This window comes from Paroedura picta, chromosome 17 (assembly GCF_049243985.1).
Source record: "Paroedura picta isolate Pp20150507F chromosome 17, Ppicta_v3.0, whole genome shotgun sequence".
In the NCBI taxonomy this organism is placed as follows: Eukaryota; Metazoa; Chordata; class Lepidosauria; order Squamata; family Gekkonidae; genus Paroedura; species Paroedura picta.
Window position 1 is genome coordinate 6,661,894 of NC_135385.1, and position 20,694 is coordinate 6,682,587.

Sequence of the window (20,694 nt, forward strand, 5' to 3'; positions counted from 1 at the left end):
CTGCCTCGGAAAGAGGGGAGAGATGTCAGAGAGAGGCGGGAGAGCTGGCACCTCGGACACAAGCAAGACCCGCCTGGAACGAATTCTCCGCCAGCCGTTAAACACGGAGGAGTATTTCGACTGGGGATGCCAACATCTAGGTATTAGGACCTATCTCCGGACCATAAAGATCAGTCCCCCGGAAGAAAAAGAAAGCTTTGGGCTGGTATGGCCTGATATTCTGCTGACGTCATGGTTGGCTGCTGACCCCCCAAAATTAAAGACCACCCCTATCAGGATCCAGGAGCTTTTGCAGTGAAGGAAGAGGCCTCCTGGGTGGCGGCTTTGAGTTTCCAGTGGCCAAGGCTCAAATTAAACACACCTTTGCGTCTCTGTTTTGCTCAGACGCAGGGAGAGAGCGAGAGAGAGAAGCCGACAACGATCAAGGCCCAGATCCCAGCATGGTGGCTACATTTATGCCCGGCCCACGGACGAGGCCAAGAGAACCAGAAGTGAGCTCTCCCCAAAAACAGCCACGTAAGACCCTCCTGGAGGGAGTTCTGTGTTCGGGTCACTCACCCCGTGATCCACCAGAATGAGATTTTGGACAGGAACGAAGCGTTGGACTCTGGACAGGGGTTCTGACGGGGAGAAAGAGGGAGGCTGTGACTGAGGGCGGCACACACAAACAAGGACTTTTCTCCCTCCTACCTGATCGGCTTGCCGTGGCCTGCCTCTGCACAGTGACCCCCAACTCCCCAGGCCTGAGTCATCTACACGGGAAAGGAGGCTGCCCCTTCAGCCCTCTCGGACAGGAGCCCTTTAAACTGTCCCTTTCACACACACACACACACACACACACACACACACACACAAACACACACACACACGCACACATATACCGAAACCTCCAAGCCAGGAAAGCAAGACTAACCCTGCTTCACCCCTCTTTTAAGGGAGAGGAAGTAAAACGGACTGGCCTGAACCAGCCAACTCTTTTGGGGGCTTCTGGTTTGTTTTGGGGGTTCAGTTCAGGAACATCTTAACCAAACCAGTTCCTGCTCCCTCCTAATGACTCTTCATCTCGCCTCTAACGGTGGGTTACTTGAATGAGGCGCAAAACCAGAAAATGTTTCCGCCAGAAAATGTTTCCCGGGACTGTCCCATTCCTGAATCTCGTCAGGTTTTCCGTGAAGGGCCCTCCGGGAACATTTCCCCGCAGTAACCCGACTCAGCTTGGTGGGGCACTCCCTCTTCGAAGGAAAGCTTGCAAGAGGTCGGGAAGGATTCAAGGGGGTCGCCGAGTGGGTCTGAAGCAGCACAGCAAAACCAGAGTCCAAGAGCACCTTTAAGACCAACCAAGATTTATTCAAGGTGTGAGCTTTCGAGTGCTTGCACTCGAAAGCTCACACCTTGAATAAATCTTGGTTGGTCTTAAAGGTGCTCTTGGACTCTAACAGGGCGGGAAAGAAGGACCTGCTCTTTCGGAAGGCCTTCTGTCACAGGACGGCTCTCGTGGTGCAAACGTCTCAGTTCCCCATGCAGGGTCAAGGCCTGCTGGGCTCCTCCCGCTGGGAACGGTCCAGACAAAGCTACTTGCAAGCCGCCCCCCTCTGGCTCTGCACCAAGAGGAGTCACAGCGCTGTCAAAACAACATTTATGCTGGCAGAATCTCTCAGCCCCAGGAGGAGATGGTGTGTTTGTAACACTTTCTGCCTCATAAAGAGGCCAGCTGCACCGACTGGGGGGGGGGGGGGAGCTCCTGCCTCTCTGCCTTGGGCTTCCTCAGTGTTCCCCGAGATCGTCACCAAATAGCCCGCCTCGTCCCTAGATGTCTAGCGCCCACTTTCCGCTTTCCCCTTCGTCCCCAGGACCGTCCCTGCAAGGTAGGACGCGACTCACCCATGGAGAACTGCTACATTTTTTTTTTGTTAAAAGCTTTTAGAAACAAAGATAGACTCTAAGAAGGTGCGACTGGACTCTGATTTTATTGTGCTACTTCAACACGGCTACTCGTTTAAAAGCTAAAGGAGGCATTTTTAAAGAAAAGACGGAAAAATAGGAGAAATACAAAGGAGAAACCTCCGACTTGCTCTGTGGTCAGTACAACACACCCGAGGCATCCAACCCTCCCCCCCGCTGTGCAGGGAACAGGACCGCCTAAAAATAAACTGCGTGTGTCAAGCATGAACATAATTAGGGGCTGGAGTGTGGCTGTCGACACTTTTCCGCACTCACCAGGCCTAGAATTATTTATTTATTGCACGGCCTGGGCGTCTACACTATTAAGCACCGTTAGAGAAAAGCAACCCAGGTTCTCAAGTTTTGTCCACAGAGCTCCGGCGACAAATTTGTGACTTGTTACTTACGGGGACATGGACCACTTTTGAAAACAGCGGCGGCCGCTCGGCAAAACAGGACAGGATCAGCTGCAGGAGCACCAAGGCGAAGTAGACGTAGAAGGTCGCAAAACGGAACACGTCGATCTCAGCCCCCTGAGGAAAGAATGAGTTGGGTGCTGCGTGGGAACGGCTGACCAGGTCACTTTGGGGGAATAAGCTTATTTGCCGCTGAAATGTCGTTTTGACGCAAGACCGGTGCCGGAGAGTCAGCAAAGCACAAAACGCATGGAACACGCTCAGGCAGAGAGAGGGAGTTCTGTCTCAGGGAAAGGTAAAAACATTTCCTGAGCTCTTTTATCTGCAGACACCCATTTCTCTGGATTGGGAGAGGCCTCCTGGCCAGATCACGCAGGGCTTTGATGAGAGCTTTTAAACATGGGAGGCAATAACCCAAGCACTCACCGCCTAAACGGCTCTTAGGGCGCATTTAACAGCCCATTAATCTGCCTAGTGTCTTCCGCTCCAGCCGAATCGCAAAGTCAATCATTAAACAAGGAAACACGCTGTGATGCTGGGAGTTTTATGCCCTTTCTCTTTGGCTCACACAAGGGCACAGCACCCTGAGGATTGACCTCTGGCCCAGGTCCGGACGGGGATTCTTGGCCACTTGGATTTCTTGAGAATTGAATTATCTATCTATCTATCTATCTATCTATCTATCTATCTATCTATCTATCTATCTATCTATCTATCTATCTACCTACCTACCTACCTACCTACCTACCTACCTACCTACCTACCTACCTACCTACCTACCTACCTACCTACCTACGCTGCTTGGATTACGTATTGCACGTTGAAAGAGTTTATGTGCGCGGATGGTTTGCTTGGCCACCAAAGACGCCACTCTGGGTCGAAATGCGTTTTGGTCCCTGGTCACGGCATGTGCTGATGTGCTTACTGGGAATTTCACGTGGAATGTTTCACCGGTGGTTGTAAATGTGGATTTACGGTTTTAACGGAATTTCTGCTTCATGTTGTTCATCCAATTTATGTGCACCATTCGATTTTAATTTCCAGTTTGCTCAGCCTTCGGGCTCCTCCTTTCCCGGGCCGAGAAACCAGCGGCTTACCTTGACGGAGGCGTGCAGTATTTTGGACCTGAAGGTGACTGTGGCGCATGACAGGGCGATGAGCCAGAAAATCAGCATCACACCTGAGGACTGGATGCCTTTCATCCTCTCGTACTGTATCAAAAACGTGGCAAGCAACTGGGGACAGAAGGGCAAGAGGTGAGCCAGCTGCTCCTCAGGGCCGCCCCAAGACCGCTTTGGCAGGGGCAGCAACCACAAGAGATGACACGGTGTCTGTGGCTACCATTTTGTGGCCCCGCCCACCACAATTTCAGAATTCCAAAGTTGCCCAAACAACTAGAGGATCCCAGTTCCACATGCACATTTGAGCCATTTATCAGGGCAAGATGCTTTTATTTATTCATTTAAAACTTGTATCGGCTGTCTTTCTCCCTTGTGGGACTCCAGGTGGTTTTCAATATGAATAAAGCTATGATCAAAAACACACAATAAAACCGTCTGACCAAAGTGAGACTTTAAAAGGTCCCCATTTTGAAACGGTTAAGGCTTTCCCGCCGCCCCAAATCCAGAACCTAAACAAGCTCCCTTTGCAGATGCTCGATCAAAACAGAGGTTGAGTCCGGAGGCACCCTGAACAGCATCGACATGTCATGCGGGGTTTACGTTTTCGTGGGCGTGCCCAATACTTGGAAGTGTGCATGAACCCAAAAGCTTCTTCCCAGAAGAAAGGCCTCCCAGGTGCCGCTGGACTCAAGCGTGGCTCTGTCGCCTCAGACCAAGAGGGTGACTCACCCTCACCTAACGCGAAGGAAGTCAGAGAAGAACGTGGCGCCGCTGTCTGCTTACCATGGTGATGCCCAAAATGGTCGGGCTGATTAAAAAAGCCGGAGCACGGAAAATGTTGCGATTTCTTTCCCAGAAAGAGTAGAAAAGGTCTGCCCAGCAGACGGCCCACAGTAGAAGACCCAAGGCCTGAAACAGACAAAGAAGCATGTTTTTAAATAATTGGCTGAGCCACTTGCCAAATTGTCCCTGTGAGGTGGGTGAGGCTGAGGGAGCTCTGGGAGAACTGGGAGGGGCCCAAGGTCACCCAGCTGGCTGCCTGCGGAGGAGGAGCAGGGAATCAAACCCAGTTCTCCGGATTACAGGCCGCTGCTCTTGACCAGGACACTACGCTGGCTCACAAAGCAGAATCAAAATCTGATTGCGTTTCCATTCCAAACTTGAGCTTTTCTCCGCACAACAGCTGGTGCGGCAGAGCCCACCCGATCATGCAAACATCGAGGGCTCTACCTTTTCGGCAGAACCACCTGCAAGGTGGGGCGGGGGTGAGGGGGCTAATTTTCGCCTCCCCCTCCCTCCAGCCGCTACAGCAAGAGCTGCCCCCTCTCCCCCCCCCCACTCACAGTTCTGGCTTTGTTGAGGTGGGACATCTGGATGTAGCCCTTGTTGTGGCGGTGGAGGTACGGCACGTAGATCGGGACGCAAGCCCAGAGGTAAAGGCAGGGGACCCACACGAGGACGGTGTGCTGGAAGCACGGGGTGAGATCCGGGCTCTCTGTGTGCCATGTCACGTTCCAGTCCTGCAGGGGGAGGGGGAGGGGGGGGAGGACACGTTTGGGGTGATCTCGGGCAAATGGCAAAATGACAACAAAGGGGAAAGGAACGGGAGGACGGTCTCTGACGCTGGAGGAGGAAATTCCTGACGGGAAAGGGGAGGGGGGGGCTGTTCAGTTTTGGAACCGTCTCCCTACCAAGGAGGAAGATTCATCCTTGTGGGAGGTTTCAAAATCCAGGTTATAACTGTTGTTCCTGCACTAGCAAGGGGTTGGGCTAGATGGCCTTGGGGGACCCCGTTCTGAGTTTCCCAAAGCGCAATATAAACCCAATAAATAAATAAATAGCTCTGAGGTTAAATAAACAAACCTCCCGGGTTCAAAGCAAGCCCTGGTTCATTCCGACAGTGAAATTCACTTTGCAGAAGGATTTGCCAAGTTTCCCCGGACACTAACCGCGAAGCAACAATCAGCCCAGCCACAGCCAGACCGAGGGCCTGAATCTGTCCGGGGCTGTTCCTCGGTTTCACATGCCCAGGACTGAACACGGGACTTCCTTCACGGAGACCCCACACTCTGCCACTTTTGGCCGAAGAGCGCCTCTGCTCCTCCAGCCCTGACCTCGCTGCAGCCGCCGGAGGCGTCCACTGTCTCGGTCGAGCGGAGACATTTCGGCTGCAGGACACTCCCGTGCCAGCGGGCAGCCCTTGCGGTGGGCCTGGGCTCCCTTGGGAGTGGCCAAACTGCTCCCCCCCCCTGCCATTTTGCTCCCACGAGGCTGGAGCAAAGGTCCTTCCTTGCACTCCAGTGACTCGTTCTTAACGCACAGCGTCAGGTTACTGGAGAGCCATCCCAGAAATGCCGCAGGAGATTAGGAACTGGGCTCCCGGCGGCCTCTCCGACGCCCCCCCTGAGAGGGCTTAGCGGCTATTTTTAATTAGAAGCCGGCTGGGGCAAACAGGGTTACCTGGATGCCAAAACAAAGATTAAACAGTTCCCAAGGACCGAGAAACAAGCCGACTCAAGCGCGGGGAGGGAAGAACAGAGAGCATGCAGAAGCCTTCTCCAAGGATTATAGAGCAAAACTTTACAGTGCAGCCGAGGACTCTCTTTCCCAATTTGTTTTAGGGCCAACCTGGGCGGCCCAGGCCAGTCTGACCTCACCAGATCTCAGAAGCTAAGCCTTGCTTAGTAGTTGGATGGGAGGCCAGGGGAGCTGCGCAGAGGCAGGGGATGGCCAGCCACCTCGGACCGTCCTCTCTTGCCCTGACCGGGATGGGCCAGGCCAGTGGGAGCTTTCATGGTCTCGGACGCTAACAAGATGGGTCCAGAGGCAGCCCAGGGCAAACTGCCTCTGCACATCCTTGCAAACCTGGCCGGGACACATATTTACAAAAAGGTAAAACAAATACACCTGACCCGTTTCCGCACGCCTGAAAGGAACATGGAGGGGCGGCGTTTGTCCGAAGAAGGTCCCTGAAACAGACTCTGCCGTTCTACAGAAACTGGGCAGCATCGTGACCTTACTCCTCCTCCCTCCCTCTCCAGACCTGCCCGAAAGACAGCTTCACTTCCCCTTCTACGGTTCTCACGAAACGTACAGCCCGGTCCTCACTGGGCTTGCCCCTGCTCTAGAAGAGGAAGAGCACACTCAGTTGGGAGTTTGCCCAGCATTTTCTTGGCCATTTCTGCAAAGGTCATTGGGCTACCAAGGACCAGCAGCCTGTGGCTGGATATTTGGAGAGGAGTTCTTCCTTTTGGCCCTCGTGCTTCTGCAGCCTGTGCCAGGCATTCTTACGCCCTTGCAGAAGGCAGGAGAGCAGAGGAGCTGAGTCATATTTTCCTCCTCCAGACGCTGGACTGGTTGCCGCCCGGCCGCCTTCCCCCAAGAGAAATCTCATTCCAAGCAAACAGAATCAGCTCCAGAATCCAGCGGCGAGAAAAGGAACTCTGCAGCACCTTAAAGACAGACAGTTTTGCTGAGGGAGTGGAGGAGACTACGGTGGGACGCCTAAACCAGCAGGCCAGATATACAAAGCAGAGGGGAGGTGTGTGTGGGGGGGAAGCCGTGGTGGCCATTTTGTGGCTGGCTCCGCCTCCTGCGGCAGCCATTTTGTGGCTGTGCCGCCCAAGTTGCGTCACAATTCCGACCGTGCCCCCAGGCTCATAAAGGTCAGGGACCCCTGAAGTTTAGGTCCGAGTGAGGTAGATATAATAGAAATAAATAAAATGCAAGACGATTGAGAAGGGAGAAGAGTTTGCGGAAAAGTCCTTACGATGCAGGGAGTCTTCCTACAGGACGCAGCAGCGCACACGAATAAAAAATAAACGCAACGATTCTGCCTTTGCACAACCAATATTCTGTTTGCACAAACCAATAGTGCAAACAGAATAAAAGACAAGGGACCACATTCTGCTCACTGCAATTTAACACCCGCCGTGGTGCGGAAAGAGACCGGCAGGGCAATCTTTTTAGAGTATTAAAAAAAACAAACGGCGAAACATTTTCCTGTCACCTCCCTCAGCATGTACTTTGGCAGCCCTGGGGCTTCCGGTTCTCGAGACCGCTTTATGGGATCAGAGCGATCGCAAGCCGCTCTTACAAACAGCAATCTAAGTGTTCGGTCCCTTTGGTGGGGGGGGGGGGAGGATTTTAAGACGGGGCGCCAAGCCGGAAGCCGACACAAAGCCTGCATTTTTGCACAAAGGTGAAGCCGTGACCCGAAACTGCCCCCCTCGCCTGGCAAGGTCGCAGGTATTTGCCCGCCTCCCTGCAAAGCGACCACGTGGGGTGTTACGGCTCAGGTCTCCGCCAGTGACCCAGGATGACCCCCGGCCTCACTCAACCTTCTCAGAGACTGAAGAGAGCCAAGCGTTGGCTTCCACGCCAGCCCGGCCAAGCTGGGGAAACAGCGGCCGTCTGTGTCCAGGGGCGGGCACCAACCCGCCAGGAAAACCACACTCTGTTTCAGCTCTTCCTTTACAGGAAAGGGAAAGAGAAACAGGGTGCCCTGCGGCTTCCTGCCCACCTCGGCCCGCCAGGCCTGCAGTCTGGGTGCCCGGCCTGCTTGGCTGAAGGGACCTCCAAGGTGCCGAGGAAGCGGAAGGGGTGAACTCGAGCTCCGGAAATCAACACCTCTTTTCCGGGACGTGGGTTTCCGAGAAGCAGAGCTCTGTCGGATACCTGTTTGAGTTCCTGACCTCCGTTCCACCAGACCGCCACTAGGTCTGGAAGGCCCACGTTCGAATCCCCGCTCTTGCTGGGGGACTGTGAGCCAGACACACTCCTGCAGCCTAGCCTACCTTTCAGGGTTGTTGTGGGGAGAAGGAAAAAGGGGGACAGGTGAATAATGTGAAGCCGATTGGGTGCCATGCTGGGGAGCGAACAAAACAAATAAGAAAAATCACAGCCAGATAGGTGAGGAGGAATATTTCCCACTGCTCAATTTTTGATGCGCCCTTTTTGATTTCTCAAGGCCCATTATTAATAATGACTCATGCATGGCATTGCCGATGCCCCCGGGGACATCTCCCAGTGGTGATGTGTGGTTTCCGGAAAATTATTCCCAGGAATCAGAGAGAGAGGCTATGTAAATTCGACAGGAGGGGAGAGGATAAAACCACAAATCCATCTCTATACTCATCCAAATAAAAACCAAGTTACAAAACAGGAGTGCAGGTCAGAGGAAAAGTTAAGGCTCTTATTCGTAAGTTACCTTTCAGTGTGCAACACCTCCTTGGTTTTATTTCTTAAATTTAAGCAATGCAAATAAAAAGGACACGCTACTTTAAAATCTTTACAAATACCATTCTAATTTTTAAAAATCTGCACTTAAAAGTTCTGGATTTGTTTGCACATTTCAACTGCACTTAATTTTGCTTGCTTGTTCCTAATCAAATATTTCGGTTCAGGTGTTTGGGACATAAAATGAAAAAAGCACACAAACAAAACAAAAACAGGATAACTTTTACGTCTCTTGCTTAGTATAAATATAAGAAAACGGGCCAAATCAAATCACGCACTATTTAGGGCACAGGAAAACCTTTGCCCTGCAACTGTCCCTGAACAAATTTCTCCTTTCCTTTGACTGCTTCTATGAATCCAGCTTCATCAAAGACAGCTGAGCAAGGGGTCTGTGAGTGTGTTTCTTTGGTTACCTCCCTTGTATTTTCCTCATCTAACAAACAGCAGGAGCCCAGAGGGCAAACACAAACACACAAACACAAACACACACATAACTCCTTCCTGAACTGATCAGCAAAGTGAGCCATTTACTCAAGAAAAGCCTTAAGGACATGCAACTCCACAACCGCATGTGCCCCAAATTCAGATTAGGATCTGGATTAACCCTGGATTAGGATCTGGGAGAGACAGGTGTTCGAATCGCAGCTCTGCTGTGGAAGCTTGCAGGGCCACCCTCTCAGTCGAGTCTGCCTTGCAGGGCTGTTGTGAGGATACACCCGGAGAAGGGGGGTGGAATGTTGTAAACCAACTCCCTGGACCTCACTGGAGATAAGGCCAAAGTGAAATTGAAGTAAGCAGCGTAAATAACCCGCCTGCCTTCAGACAAACACGGTGATAAGAATTTAACGCGGCAAGGCAGCTTCTGGCCCTGGCAGCAACGGAGACAGAAAGCAAGTGGGCAAAAATCGAAAAGCCAGAAGTGGGCATGACGCAGGGTGCTCCCTTCCCACAGTAAAACTTCCCCACCTGCCGGGTAGGCCTGGCAGTGATAAGTTATCAGCTGGAGTGTGCCGTCCTGAACTTTGGCCTCCGGGGATTACCTAAACAAACAGTATTATCTGGTCTGACCCGAATTTACTCCCTTGAAGTTCCAGCCACTGATTCGCAGCAGTTTCATTTGTTTCCAAACTGAACAATCTGCCACATCGTTCGCACCCAAGACCATTGGAGTTGGGCAGCAATGTTGACCTCATCGATCGAATCTCTGCTCTTAGGAAAGGGGCTTTCTAAGAATAATCCGGGGAAAGGTTTTCACTGGAGACTTTTTCTGCTTATCAGGAGACTCTGGAAATTAAGCGGCCCATTCCAAAACTGGGATATTTGCTTCGGCGAGAACAGACAGTTGACGAAACATTTCTATTCCGGTCCTTTTCTCTAGGAGATCCGATTTCTGTTGCCTGCAGATGAGCTGTCATTCCGGGGGATCCCCAGGTCCCACCTGGAGAGTGGCATCCCTAGCCAAGAGGCAGGATATACATTTTGTAAAAGGAATTTTTAAAGAATTAGACATTCCAGTTAGCCGCAAGGTGGAATCGGCAGAACTGCCTTCCCTCAAGTGGAAATGTAGCTTTTCTTCCGACCGCCTCCCCACCTCCGAAATCATCTTCCTTTAATCTCTCAGAGAGGAGAAAGGAAAGTGATTGAGAGGATCTGATGAGAACTTATAAATCAAATTATAAATGAATAAATAAAAGTCATGTTTACAGGCAATCTCGTGTGGCCGGGTATTTTGTCCAATGCAAACAACAACCACAGAGAGAGGGAGAGGGAGGGAGAGAAGAGTGCTCATGCTGGGTCAGCAACCCCGAAACATTCAGGAAATGTCTAGATCAGCTCTGACAGCTACGCTATTGACCGGCCAGAGGCAGAAGCCGTAGGGCCAGCTGGCCAGGGGTGGGCGGCCGTCTCAACACTTCCCACCCAAAGAGAAGCAGCGGACCTCAAAGACCCCACTCTGGAGTCTGTGGTGCAACCCTGCAGGAAGCGTCGTTGTAACGGAAGCTTTGCTTCTCCGGTAGAGAGTGCCAGCAGGCTCTCAGACCCAGGTTCGAATCCCTGCTGCGCCCTGGAAGCTCCCTGGGTGACGTGGGGCCAATTTCACTGACGACCTCCCAAGATTCATTTATGGATTTTGTCCCTACCTGACCTTTCTTGAAAGAGGCCACCATTTCAGAAGCAACACGGTGGAGGGTGTTATTTAAGGACACGGTGTTCATCCTGTTAGTATTTTTTCCTTTATTTTATTCCCTGCCTTTTTCGATGGGCTTCCTAAGCATCGATCTCACAACAACCCTGCGAGGGAGGTTAGGCTGCGAGCACGCGACTGGGTTACCCACCAAGCTTCTGTGGCACGGCAGCAGATTCAAATCTGGCCCTAGCCTGACAGTCTAACCCTTGCATCTTGCTGGAGGTCATGCACTCTCTACTGAGCCTACCTCACAAGGCGGTTGTGAAGATAAAATAAAGGGAAATGATCTGAGCCAATTTGGGGCCCCACCAGAGAGAAGAGGCAGGGCATACAATAAGAATTTTTACATTCCAGGCGGTAACACCAGATTATGACAAGGCAACCTAGACTAAATTGCTTCTTACTGTGTTTTTCCTCTCTCTCTCACAAGCTTTCCTGAATAATACCAGCCTTCAAAGGCAGCACAGAACGGAGAGTTTTGTTACACGCCAGTTTTCGCCGGCAGGAAACACTCGGGAAAAACATCTCGTCTACGTGCTCGCTGGAAGCAAAACAGCCCTAAACCAAGCAACCTTTTAATTTCTGTTCCTTATTTATTCGGATTTTTATACCGCCCTTCCACACGGCTCTGGGCGGTTTACACAGAACGCTGTAAAAATAGTTAGAACATTATAACAATCCCTAAGTCCAGACTACTGAGATGGGATCCTGCACAGCGTCCATCCCACACCCTTGACCCAAGGAACAGGATCACAGACGAAACCAGAACAAAACAGAAACCAGGTTCCGAGCGACCCCCCCCCCCAGCCCCCAATCTATTATCCGGCGTTGTTGTTATAAAAGCTACGAAAGTTTCACGGGCACACTCCTCTGGGTTGGTGATGCAAGACCTGACGTGACACGATTTTTTCACTAGAAATGCCAATAGGATCGCCATGGGGTAAACCACAGAGAAAGCACTATGGGAGAAAGCACAACATCCCAAACGTCACAGGACCCGCCTCCTGAAGCAACCTTGTGTCACTGCTCTGTTTGGGCAAACAAACAAACAAACAAACAAACAAACCGTTTTACAGCCTTCGCCCTCGTTTGAGTTTCCCAAATGCCAAGGCGGAGTCACGACCCCGGAAAACCCTTCTTAAGCTTTTTTTTTTTTTTTTTTTTGGGGGGGGGGGAAGCTGCTTCTTGAATTCCAAGGCAGGGGAGGGTTCACAGCGGCCCTGTTGCTGGCAGGCTGCCCACTCACTGGCATGGAGAGGCCTTGTGTCAAATGGCACCCAGACCATAATACTATCTCAAGGACATGACAAAACAGCCCATTCCAGACGACGGACTCTGTGGAGGAAAGAGCCAAGCCGTTACCCACGAAGCTGCCTTCTACGGAATCAAAGCCGTGGTCCAGCAAAGTCAGAATTGCCTATTCAGACAGCAGCTGCCCTCCAGGGTCTTCCCCATCCCCTCCTGCCTGGTCTTTTTAGCTGGAGATGCCGGGGATTGAACCGGGGACCTTCTGCAGCACTCAGGGCACCCACGTCCCAAGCCCAAGCAGACTCCCACCTTTCGAGGTCCGCTGAAGTTAAAGAGGCTTAGAAAAAAAAAGCCTTTTTGAAAGCATTTATGAAGAATAACCACAAGAGACTGCGGCAGATAAGTTGCAGCAAGCCCACCAAGAGCGGACGCACAATGGCGGACATCACAACAACGGCGGGCTGGCAAATTCATCACTGGCTTCCCCATCAAGACGGAAACCCAAATGACCCTGTTTCTTGCCCCAAAGGCCTTCCAATAAACATTGGGGCCGGGAGGGGTGGGTACAAATTCAAAAAGGGTGCAAAATACTTTGTTTAAAACACAACACATTTTGAGTCCAGGGACACCTTGAAGACCAACCAATGTTAATTCTGGGGAGAAGTTTTCGTGTGCACCCAGAATAAAATTTTGTCAGCCTTGAAGGTGCCACCGGACGCTGACTTTGATGCGTAGCTTCAGACGAAAACAGCAACCCACCCAATTATTTGCTTGGAATACACACAGTTTAACAGTACGCCCCCATATTACTACATATACTACAGAACCACAGAGGAGGAAAACATGCAGTTTGATCAGCATAAAACTCAGTTTTCATGGCAGTTCCCTAATATTGCTACGATTATTACTATTCCTTACGGAAGCAGCAGGATAGCTCCCAGCCAAGGAACCTCCAACCCAAAATCTGCCCAAGAAGGGAGATGAGGAGGGATTTCATAAAATGGGAGTTCAGGGCCAGCCAGAAGGCAAGCAGGGTTCACTCCCACAGAAGGGGAATAGACAGATGCAAGATGGACAGCCGTGATCACGAAAGGGAGCTTCCACATTCAGAGGCAGTCAACCACTGAATCCCAGAGCCAGGAGGCGACATCAAGCGAAGGCCTCGGCCTCTCTGCCCCTCAAGGGGAACTGGCTGGCCATGGGGTGGGACGGGAGGCTGGACTAGACGGACCCACCCTGGTCGGATCCAGCAGGGCTCCCCAGATGCTCTGAGGCCAAAACTGGGTTTACGAAGGGCCTGCAGCGTCCACTCCAGAGCTGCAAAAACTCCCAGGCAGGACGAAGAGTGGAGTGTTTAGCGCCCCTTCCAGGCAGAGGGTCGTCGATTCCCCCAAAAGCAGGTGGGAGGGCCCCTTCCCACCGGGGACAGGCAGGCAAGGAGGGATTAGCCCACTGCAGGATGACCCTCCCAGGAAACACGAGGGGTGAATGAATTCCGTGAGAAAAGCCGCACCTGCCCAGACTTAGCTGGGTTACCTAAGCCAGGTCACTCCCTGCTCGGCAGGAAGCTGCCGGCAAGCAATCCCCCGGGCGGGCGCAGCTTTCGTTATGCCGGCTGCTCGCCACGAAGGCCCTCGGCGGTGGCAGGGCCAGGCAGGCGGGGGAACCGGTCTGCCAAGATCCCCCTGGCAGGCAGCTGCGTGGACATTCAATCCCTTGAGTGCTTTCGGCCCCTGCAAACTGGCCCAGGGCAGAGGCAGCCGAGGATACCATGACGTGGCATTATGTGCCGGCGAAGTGTGTTTGTGTGTGTGTGTGTGTGTGGCACTGAGGGTGCACACAAGGAAGCCCCCTGCCCATGTTGACATGGCCACGAGGCCTCCAACCAGTTCAAACTGGGGAGACACAACCCAAAGTGAACGTTTCATATGGCCCCACAACCCAGAAGGGCCCATGGCGGATCCCCAGAGCCCAGCCCGAGGGGGCCCAGGTGTGCCAGGCGGCTGTCGTCCCAGCCCCAAGGAGCACAGGTGCGCGTATGGGCGTGCGAAGATGATGCACATGGGGCGATCCTGCCCAGGGCCCCGTGACTCAGGAGGCATCTTAAGGGCGGCGTGGAGCCAGATGCTGCCAGCACCACACGCAAGAGCCTTGGAGGGGCGGTTAGTTTCAGGCTGGGATCCAGGGGCAGCCAGGTTCGAATCCCCCCTTGGGCCAGCCACACACACTCTCGGCCTAGCCCCCCTCACAGGGCTGTTGTGCAGGTAAAACAGAAGAGACTGGTGGAAGCCACTCTGGGGGATAAGCCAGCCCAGCCACAACTGAGGGCTCCTCTTTCGCTCCCACCCCAAGCGTCTCCCACTAGCACCACGGGTGCAGCGCCTAGGGATGCCAGCCTCCAGGGGGAACCTGGAGCTCCCCCTTGGGAGAGAGGGAGGGAGGGAGGAGGGGGACCCTCCCGCCAGGAGCTGGCACCCCACCGCGCCGGCCTCCTTTTGCGCCGGGCCATGCGCTCGGCGAAGGGAAGGGGCGGGCAGGGCGGGGGTCGCGGGCGGGGGGCGGGGGTCTTACCCAGAGGGGCCCCAGGCCGGCCTGGCCCCTGCAGAGGGGCCGCAGCTCCATGGAGGGCAGGAGGCAGGGAGACCCGCCAGAGCAGCAGCGGCGGCAGCAGCGGGAGGACGACGAGGAGGAGGCGGCGGAGGCGGAGCCCGGGCGGAGCCCCGAGAGAGCCCGCCCGTCCGCTCGCCCAGCCCGCTGCCGCCGCCACTCCTCCTCGCCTCGTCCCGGGCGCGCTGCCTCCCGGCCCTGTTGGCACCCGCGGGAGGAGAGAGGCGCAGGGGGCTGCTGCCACCCAAGGGGCCCCGCCCTCCAGGGAGCCCCCTCGATGCCACCCACCGGGATCCGGCTGGAAAACGCCCACCTGCTCCTGCCCCTTCCAGCAAAGTCTCTCCCCAGGTGAAGCCCCTCCACCCCCAGCCCCTGCAGGTGTCCCCTCCCGTCGCCCCTTCCCACCTGGCAGGAGCAGAGGAAGAGGGAACCCCATTGGGGAGGGGGAGGTCCAGGCAGGAACACGCCCCTTTGGCAGCCCTGCTGGGTTGTTCCAGCCCTGTTCTTTTAAGGGGGTGAGGGAGACGCATAGAGGTGGAAGGGACCTCCTGGGTCATCTAGTCTAACCCCCTGCAGAATGCAGCTCCGTGGGGCAGAAGTCTATCCAGGGCTCTTCTATCAGGGGAACCACAGTGGAAAGGGGGGTGGCTTGGAGAGGCCGCTCCGTTTCCAGCCCCTTCTCCGCGTGCCTGAAGCCCTGAGCCGCGGCTTGCAAAAGCTCAGCTTGAGATAAATGTGCTTTCCACGGACAGGACTCCCCTCTCCGCACTGGACAGGCCAGCTCCCGGCCATAAACGCAGGCAAAGTACCATCTAGTGGACAAAGCAGAAAGCGGCGGGGACGGACCGCCAGGAAACGCTGGAGTGAAAACATTTCACACATGCCCCCCCCAGAACAAACAGCAAGACATAAGGTCAGCACAACTCTGCTGGAGCAGGCCGCAAAAATAAATATGGTTTTTATTACAGCGAAGAATGGAACCTCCACATCCAGAGGCAGTGCACCTCCACTGCAGGCAGGAAGGGATGCTGCGGAGCTCCCAACCTCGGGGCGTCTCCCGGCCACAAGGACCTGAATGCAATAAGCCTGCACCCGCAAGGCTCTTTAATGCATTGACAAGGGCATGGTGGAACCTCCATGGTCGGCGGCAGTGCACCTGAGCCGGGAGGGAGGGGAGAGGGGGTCCGTCCTTGCACCCCGCTTGCATTTGCCTATCGCCGACCTAGAAGCGCCTCCCGAGGGGCTCCGCGGGGCTTCCCCCTCTGCTCCGAGCCGCCGCCAGCCCCTAACCTCCTCCAGCCAGGCAGAGAGAGGGTTAAAAAGCCTCTGCACGCTGATTGGCCGAGCTGTCCGCCAATGGCGAGCCGGCTACGGACGCAGGCCGGTAGAAAGGGGGCGCGGCTCCTCGCGCGTGCGCTCCCGGGGGCTTCTGGGTATCCGCTGCGCAGGTAGGTTGCTCCGGGCAGCCGGCTTGTTTACATCCGGGAGCTTCCTCGCGTCACACCGGCGGCCTCCGGTTCCAGTTCCCCTTTTCCAAAATGGCGACCATAACTGAATTGAAAACAGGTAGGGCAGAAGAGAGGGGAGACCTCCCCACTTTGGGGGCTGGGGGTGTGGGGGGTTGCGCCTTAATTCCTCCTCCAGCCTCCCTTCCCGCCTCTAAGGCTGCTGCCCTTGCAGGGGTGCGTGGCAGGCAGACGTTCGTCTGGTGTGCGCCACTTTGGAGCTGCACCTGTTGGGCTGCCGCCTGCCTCGCAGCTGCAAAGGAATGGGGCGGGCAGGCGCATGGAGGAATAGCTTTTAAGAATAAATACTCTAAGAACAGAAGCATCCTTATTATGGGCTTTGCAGGCTTCCTTTTGCCATGACGCCTCCAAGGTTCCCCCTCTTTGTTGCTTATAAAGTGAAAATCTAAAACAGAATGAAAATAGGATGAAAAAAATAACCCATAGAATAAAAATAATGTTCATGGATGCTTTAGGCGGATGCTGCCTTGAGCAAGGGGTTGGACTAGATGGCCTGGGGCCCCCGTCCAACAAAATAATTACATTTAATTATTAGTTAGCATCAGCTTAAAAAATATGGTGGACAACAGGGAAGCCAGTTCAAAATTTGTAAAACACCATGGCAAGCGTGAAATTAGCGATGCTTCTTTTGGTAATGATTGGCAGCTGATGCCCATTAAAACACGTGAGGCCATAAGAAAAGGTGTGGGGGTATGGGAGGGGCATGCAATTCTCAGCTTCAGGCTTCCTCGTGTGAGGAGCATTGTTTTTGCAGTGGTTGGCTTGCTGCGCCATCCTCAATTCCCTGATCAGCTAAGTACAGCAAAATTAAACAGAAGGGCCATGGCATCTTCAAGATGACATTTTTCTAAGGTGCCCAGTGGACTTCTGCTTCCTTCTCTTCTTGTGTATTATGAATTGTAAATAAACAAGTTCTGGGCCCTTCATAAAACAGGCAAGCTGAGAGGATGGCTTCCTGACAGCAGGTGGCGAAATCCCTCTCCCACTCCCTGAATGCATGCTTCAGGATGTTTGCCAATTACGGAAAAAATAAACTTATTTGTTTTTCCTAAGCTGTCTGTGTTGATCAGCTGCCTGCCTTGGTAAATTACTATCCCTCTTGTTTGCTTTCAGTGAACATTTGGGAGTAGAAACATGCTGCTCTCTCTGTCTCTTATGCATTCATATAAAGGAGTACTAAAGTGGTTTACGAACACCTTTCCCCTCCCTGCAACAGACAACCTGTTTAGTTTGGTGGGGCTAAGACAGCTTTAAGAGAACTGTGAATAACCCAAGGTCACCCAACTGGCTGCATGTGCAGGAGTGGGGAATCAAACCCAGTTCTCCAGATTAGAGTCTGTCACTTTGTTCATACTGTTAGGTTTCTCTTCACAGACAAAGACTTGCTTTTGTGCCCCTAGTTTTAAAAGACACGCTGGAGAAAAGAGGCATCTTGGGGCAAATCAAAGCGAGGATCCGAGCAGAGGTGTTCAATGCGCTGGACGACCAAAACGAACTGCGACCACCACTGTCCCACGAAAATCTCCTTATTAACGAACTGATCCGTGAATACTTGGAATTCAACAAGTACAAGTATGCTGCTTCCGTGCTGGTAGCAGGTAAGTGCGTCTCTTGCGGCCTTTCTCAGCCTTGTAGCAGGACAAACATTTTAGAAGCAGATATGTACAGATTATGGCAGCAGTTGGCCCTTCAGGCCGCTCTAGAAACAGTAAGGTTGGAAACGTCCGGGTGAGGAGCGCCAGTGCAGCAGCAGAGCGTCTGCTTGGTATGTAGAGGACCCCAGGTTCAGGTCCCAGCTTCTCCAGTTGAAAGGACCAGGCTGCTGGTGACGTCAAAGAGCTTTCTCTGCATGAGACCCAGAGATCAGCTGCCAGTCAGAGCGGACAAGACAGGTCTTGATGAGCCAATAGCCTGACTCGGTGAAAGAGCAACTTTGTGTTGTCCGTGTAAGTGATGATTCGTAAGCTTGTTTGGAAAGGTAACAGCATCCTGCTTGTATTGCTGTGGGTTTATTCATCAAAAAGACTAGATGGAACCTCCATGTTCAAAGGCAGTGAGCCCCTGTATCCCCATGCCGGGAGGGGGGCCACAGCAGAGGGGAGCTCTTATTCTGTGCCTTGCTTGAGGCTTCTGGTTGGCCGCTGCATAAAACACAGCGCTGGGCTAGACGGACCCGCAGGCCTGACTCGGGTCAGCTGCTCTTCTGGCATCCTTCATCTGACACAGATGTGTGCTTAATTTCCAGAATCTGGCCAGCCAGACGTTCCCTTGGACAGAGACTTCCTGGTGAAAGAACTAAACCTAGTCGAAGAGCCAAGCAGCAGAGCCGTGTAAGAGAAGGCGCTTTGGCCCTATGTGGTTGTTCTCTGCTGATTTACTTCCTACATACCCTGCCTTCCTCCCTAATGGGGACCCACAGGCTTTTGAAGCCATGACCTTTCTCTCAAAAAGCTATGAAGAAAGCTCCACCTATCCAAGGCCCCTGTTGTGGTGAGAGCCTCCAGAGGTTTAAATCCCAGGAGGGGTTTCTTGGTTCCGTGCTTGAAGCTCTTTGGTGTGTAGCATGTGGGGTTCTCTTGGAGCGCGTTCTTGGGCTCGGAGGGCCTGCTCTTGTGGGAATCGGCTTACGATCCTTACATCCCTCATTTCCCCCTCTGAAAGGCTGGAAGCTTAGCCAGGGCCTCTGGCTTCCGTACTCCCTACCGTCTCTCATTCCCTGTCGTTGCTCTTGAAGGTGTCGCTGGGCGCCTGTTCCGTTTCGGAGTCTGCAGGCATACCCACTGGCCAGTTTCCTTGTAGGAGACCTGTGGAGATGAATTTTATTTATTTATTAGAAGATTTATTAGAATGGAAGTGATGCCCCTTCTTCCTCCTCTACCCTTAGCAGTCCTTTTTCTCTCTTTGCAGGCCGCTTCTGTACGGGATCGTTGCCCAGCTGTTGCAGGCCGATCAAGAAGGAAAGGTGCCCCCGAATTTCCCCAGGCCGTCGTCGTCCTTGCAGGTTTCATGGTGGCGCTACAACAAGGCAGCTGTCCAGAGGAGCCAAACGGGTGTGTTTTATCTGTAAAGAAAGAGGTTGGCAAATAAAACGGGACGGCAGCTGCTTTGGGTCCCGGCTGGCCGAGGGCTTTTTGAGATGGGTCACAGGACAGCGGCAGCCCCCATGATATTCCAGATCAGCTTGTCCCAGTGAGATTTCCCTCGAGAGGCTGCTTCAGATGGCCTCCCCAACCTCTGCTGCATTTTGAAGTCTGTGTCCTGGTGGGCCATGCAGAGCAGCTCCCAGGAGAGTCACAAACACCCCATCTCTGTTTATTTTCCAGCCGCGGTTCCGAAGGCAGCTCACCCCGGCCTTGAAGAGCCATCGGCTTTACAGGGCTTGCCGAGATGAAGCCACAAACGGCGCACCGGGCCTTCCACCCCAGCTGCCAGAACCAGCACGCCTTGAATGTGGGAGGGGCTTGGCTGTGCCTGTGAAGAAAGGGGGAGCGGACTGCACAGAAAGAACTTATTTCTCATCAACCCCCAGCTGAGGCCGGCTCCATGTCGGCCTTGAAAATCCCAAGGACTTTGGGGAGGCAAAATGGACCCACATGTTCACATGCGAACGCCAGGACGAGAGAGGGTTATGATCCCGGTGTTTTCTGCTCTTCCGTGTGGTATTTGCTTCCAACATTTGCATTTAGGAAAACACAGTTTTGTACACATATGAATAAAACCTAATTTACTTTGACCTCTTGGTGTTTCAGGCGTTTTAACCATGACTGCTCCTGGGTTCGGTGAAACGTCCAGGTAAAGAGGTGGAAGGCTGCGACCCCCAAGTTATCCTTTCTACTTGCACGGCTGGGAGGTGCTCACCCCACGGAAACCTCCCGCCACTTCGCAAGCACCCCTTTCTCATGAGGGAGGGGCTCTTTCCTTCTCGGCGGCTGGGGCAGAAAAGCGGGTGACAAAATTTGGAACTTAATAAAACAAATAAATATGTACGTGCATACTTTTTTCACAGTAGCCTCATAGGTGCCCCTGCCCTGAGCTCCAGATCTGTGGGGAGCATGGCTGCAGTTGTGGTGACAAAGGGATGGGCATTCTGCACATGCTCAGAGAAGAGGGCAATGTCCCTGCAGAAGAGGAAAAAGTCGTGCCTCGTGGCAAACTGAGGGATTTCTACCTATTATATTTTCCTCTCAGCTTTCCTCTGCAGACAGCCAGCATCTGTGGGTCTCCCCTTCCTTGATTTATCCTCATAACCAGCCTGCGAGGTGGGCCAAGCAGAGCGATCTGGCTCAAGGGCCCCCGCTGCGCTTCCAGGATGAACGCGGCTCTAATCCAATACAGTAGCCACTACCCCCGCCCCCGGGTCCAGCTTTGACTCAGTTTGCAGGGCTGGACAGCCTCACTCTGATCAAGCC

At 53.4% G+C, this 20,694-nt stretch overlaps 2 protein-coding genes across 5 annotated transcripts in view; one reads left to right on the top strand and one right to left on the bottom strand.

Annotated features, from left to right (window-relative positions):
- LOC143826965 (multidrug resistance-associated protein 1-like) overlaps window positions 1-15,586 on the bottom strand; it is a 31,129-nt gene extending 15,543 nt beyond the window's left edge. For 2 of the 3 annotated variants that reach the window (XM_077316021.1, XM_077316020.1), the window contains exons 1-6: window positions 14,724-14,879; window positions 4,822-4,998; window positions 4,262-4,387; window positions 3,455-3,592; window positions 2,349-2,474; window positions 559-620 (exon numbers count right to left, since the gene is read on the bottom strand). In XM_077316021.1, coding sequence (XP_077172136.1) covers window positions 559-620; window positions 2,349-2,474; window positions 3,455-3,592; window positions 4,262-4,387; window positions 4,822-4,998; window positions 14,724-14,774 — 680 coding nt within the window. In that variant the 5' untranslated portion in view covers window positions 14,775-14,879. Of the gene's footprint in view, window positions 1-558; window positions 621-2,348; window positions 2,475-3,454; window positions 3,593-4,261; window positions 4,388-4,821; window positions 4,999-14,723; window positions 14,880-15,568 lie in introns of those variants that run through there. The other variant, XM_077316022.1, reaches the window with a different exon arrangement.
- Window positions 15,587-16,156: 570 nt separating this feature from the next.
- CEP20 (centrosomal protein 20) lies at window positions 16,157-20,018 on the top strand. 2 transcript variants are annotated; one of them, XM_077316736.1, is made up of 5 exons: window positions 16,157-16,325; window positions 17,686-17,883; window positions 18,531-18,615; window positions 19,193-19,335; window positions 19,609-20,018. In XM_077316736.1, the coding sequence occupies exons 1-5, from the start codon at window positions 16,298-16,300 to the stop codon at window positions 19,674-19,676; spliced, it is 522 nt and encodes a 173-aa protein (XP_077172851.1). In that variant the 5' UTR covers window positions 16,157-16,297; the 3' UTR covers window positions 19,677-20,018. The 2 variants fall into 2 exon arrangements, with proteins under 2 accessions (XP_077172851.1, XP_077172852.1); XM_077316737.1 differs by lacking the exon at window positions 18,531-18,615 and having other exon boundaries at window positions 16,159-16,325.
- Window positions 20,019-20,694: the final 676 nt, after the last annotated feature.

Bases quoted from the DNA above. Each gene is read 5' to 3' on its own strand.
- CEP20 (XM_077316737.1), top strand. From the start codon at position 16,298: ATGGCGACCATAACTGAATTGAAAACAG. The intron at 17,884-19,192 runs GTAAGTGCGTCT...CTCTCTTTGCAG, and splicing joins TGCTTCCGTGCTGGTAGCAG to GCCGCTTCTGTACGGGATCG. The intron at 19,336-19,608 runs GTGTGTTTTATC...TTTATTTTCCAG, and splicing joins TGTCCAGAGGAGCCAAACGG to CCGCGGTTCCGAAGGCAGCT.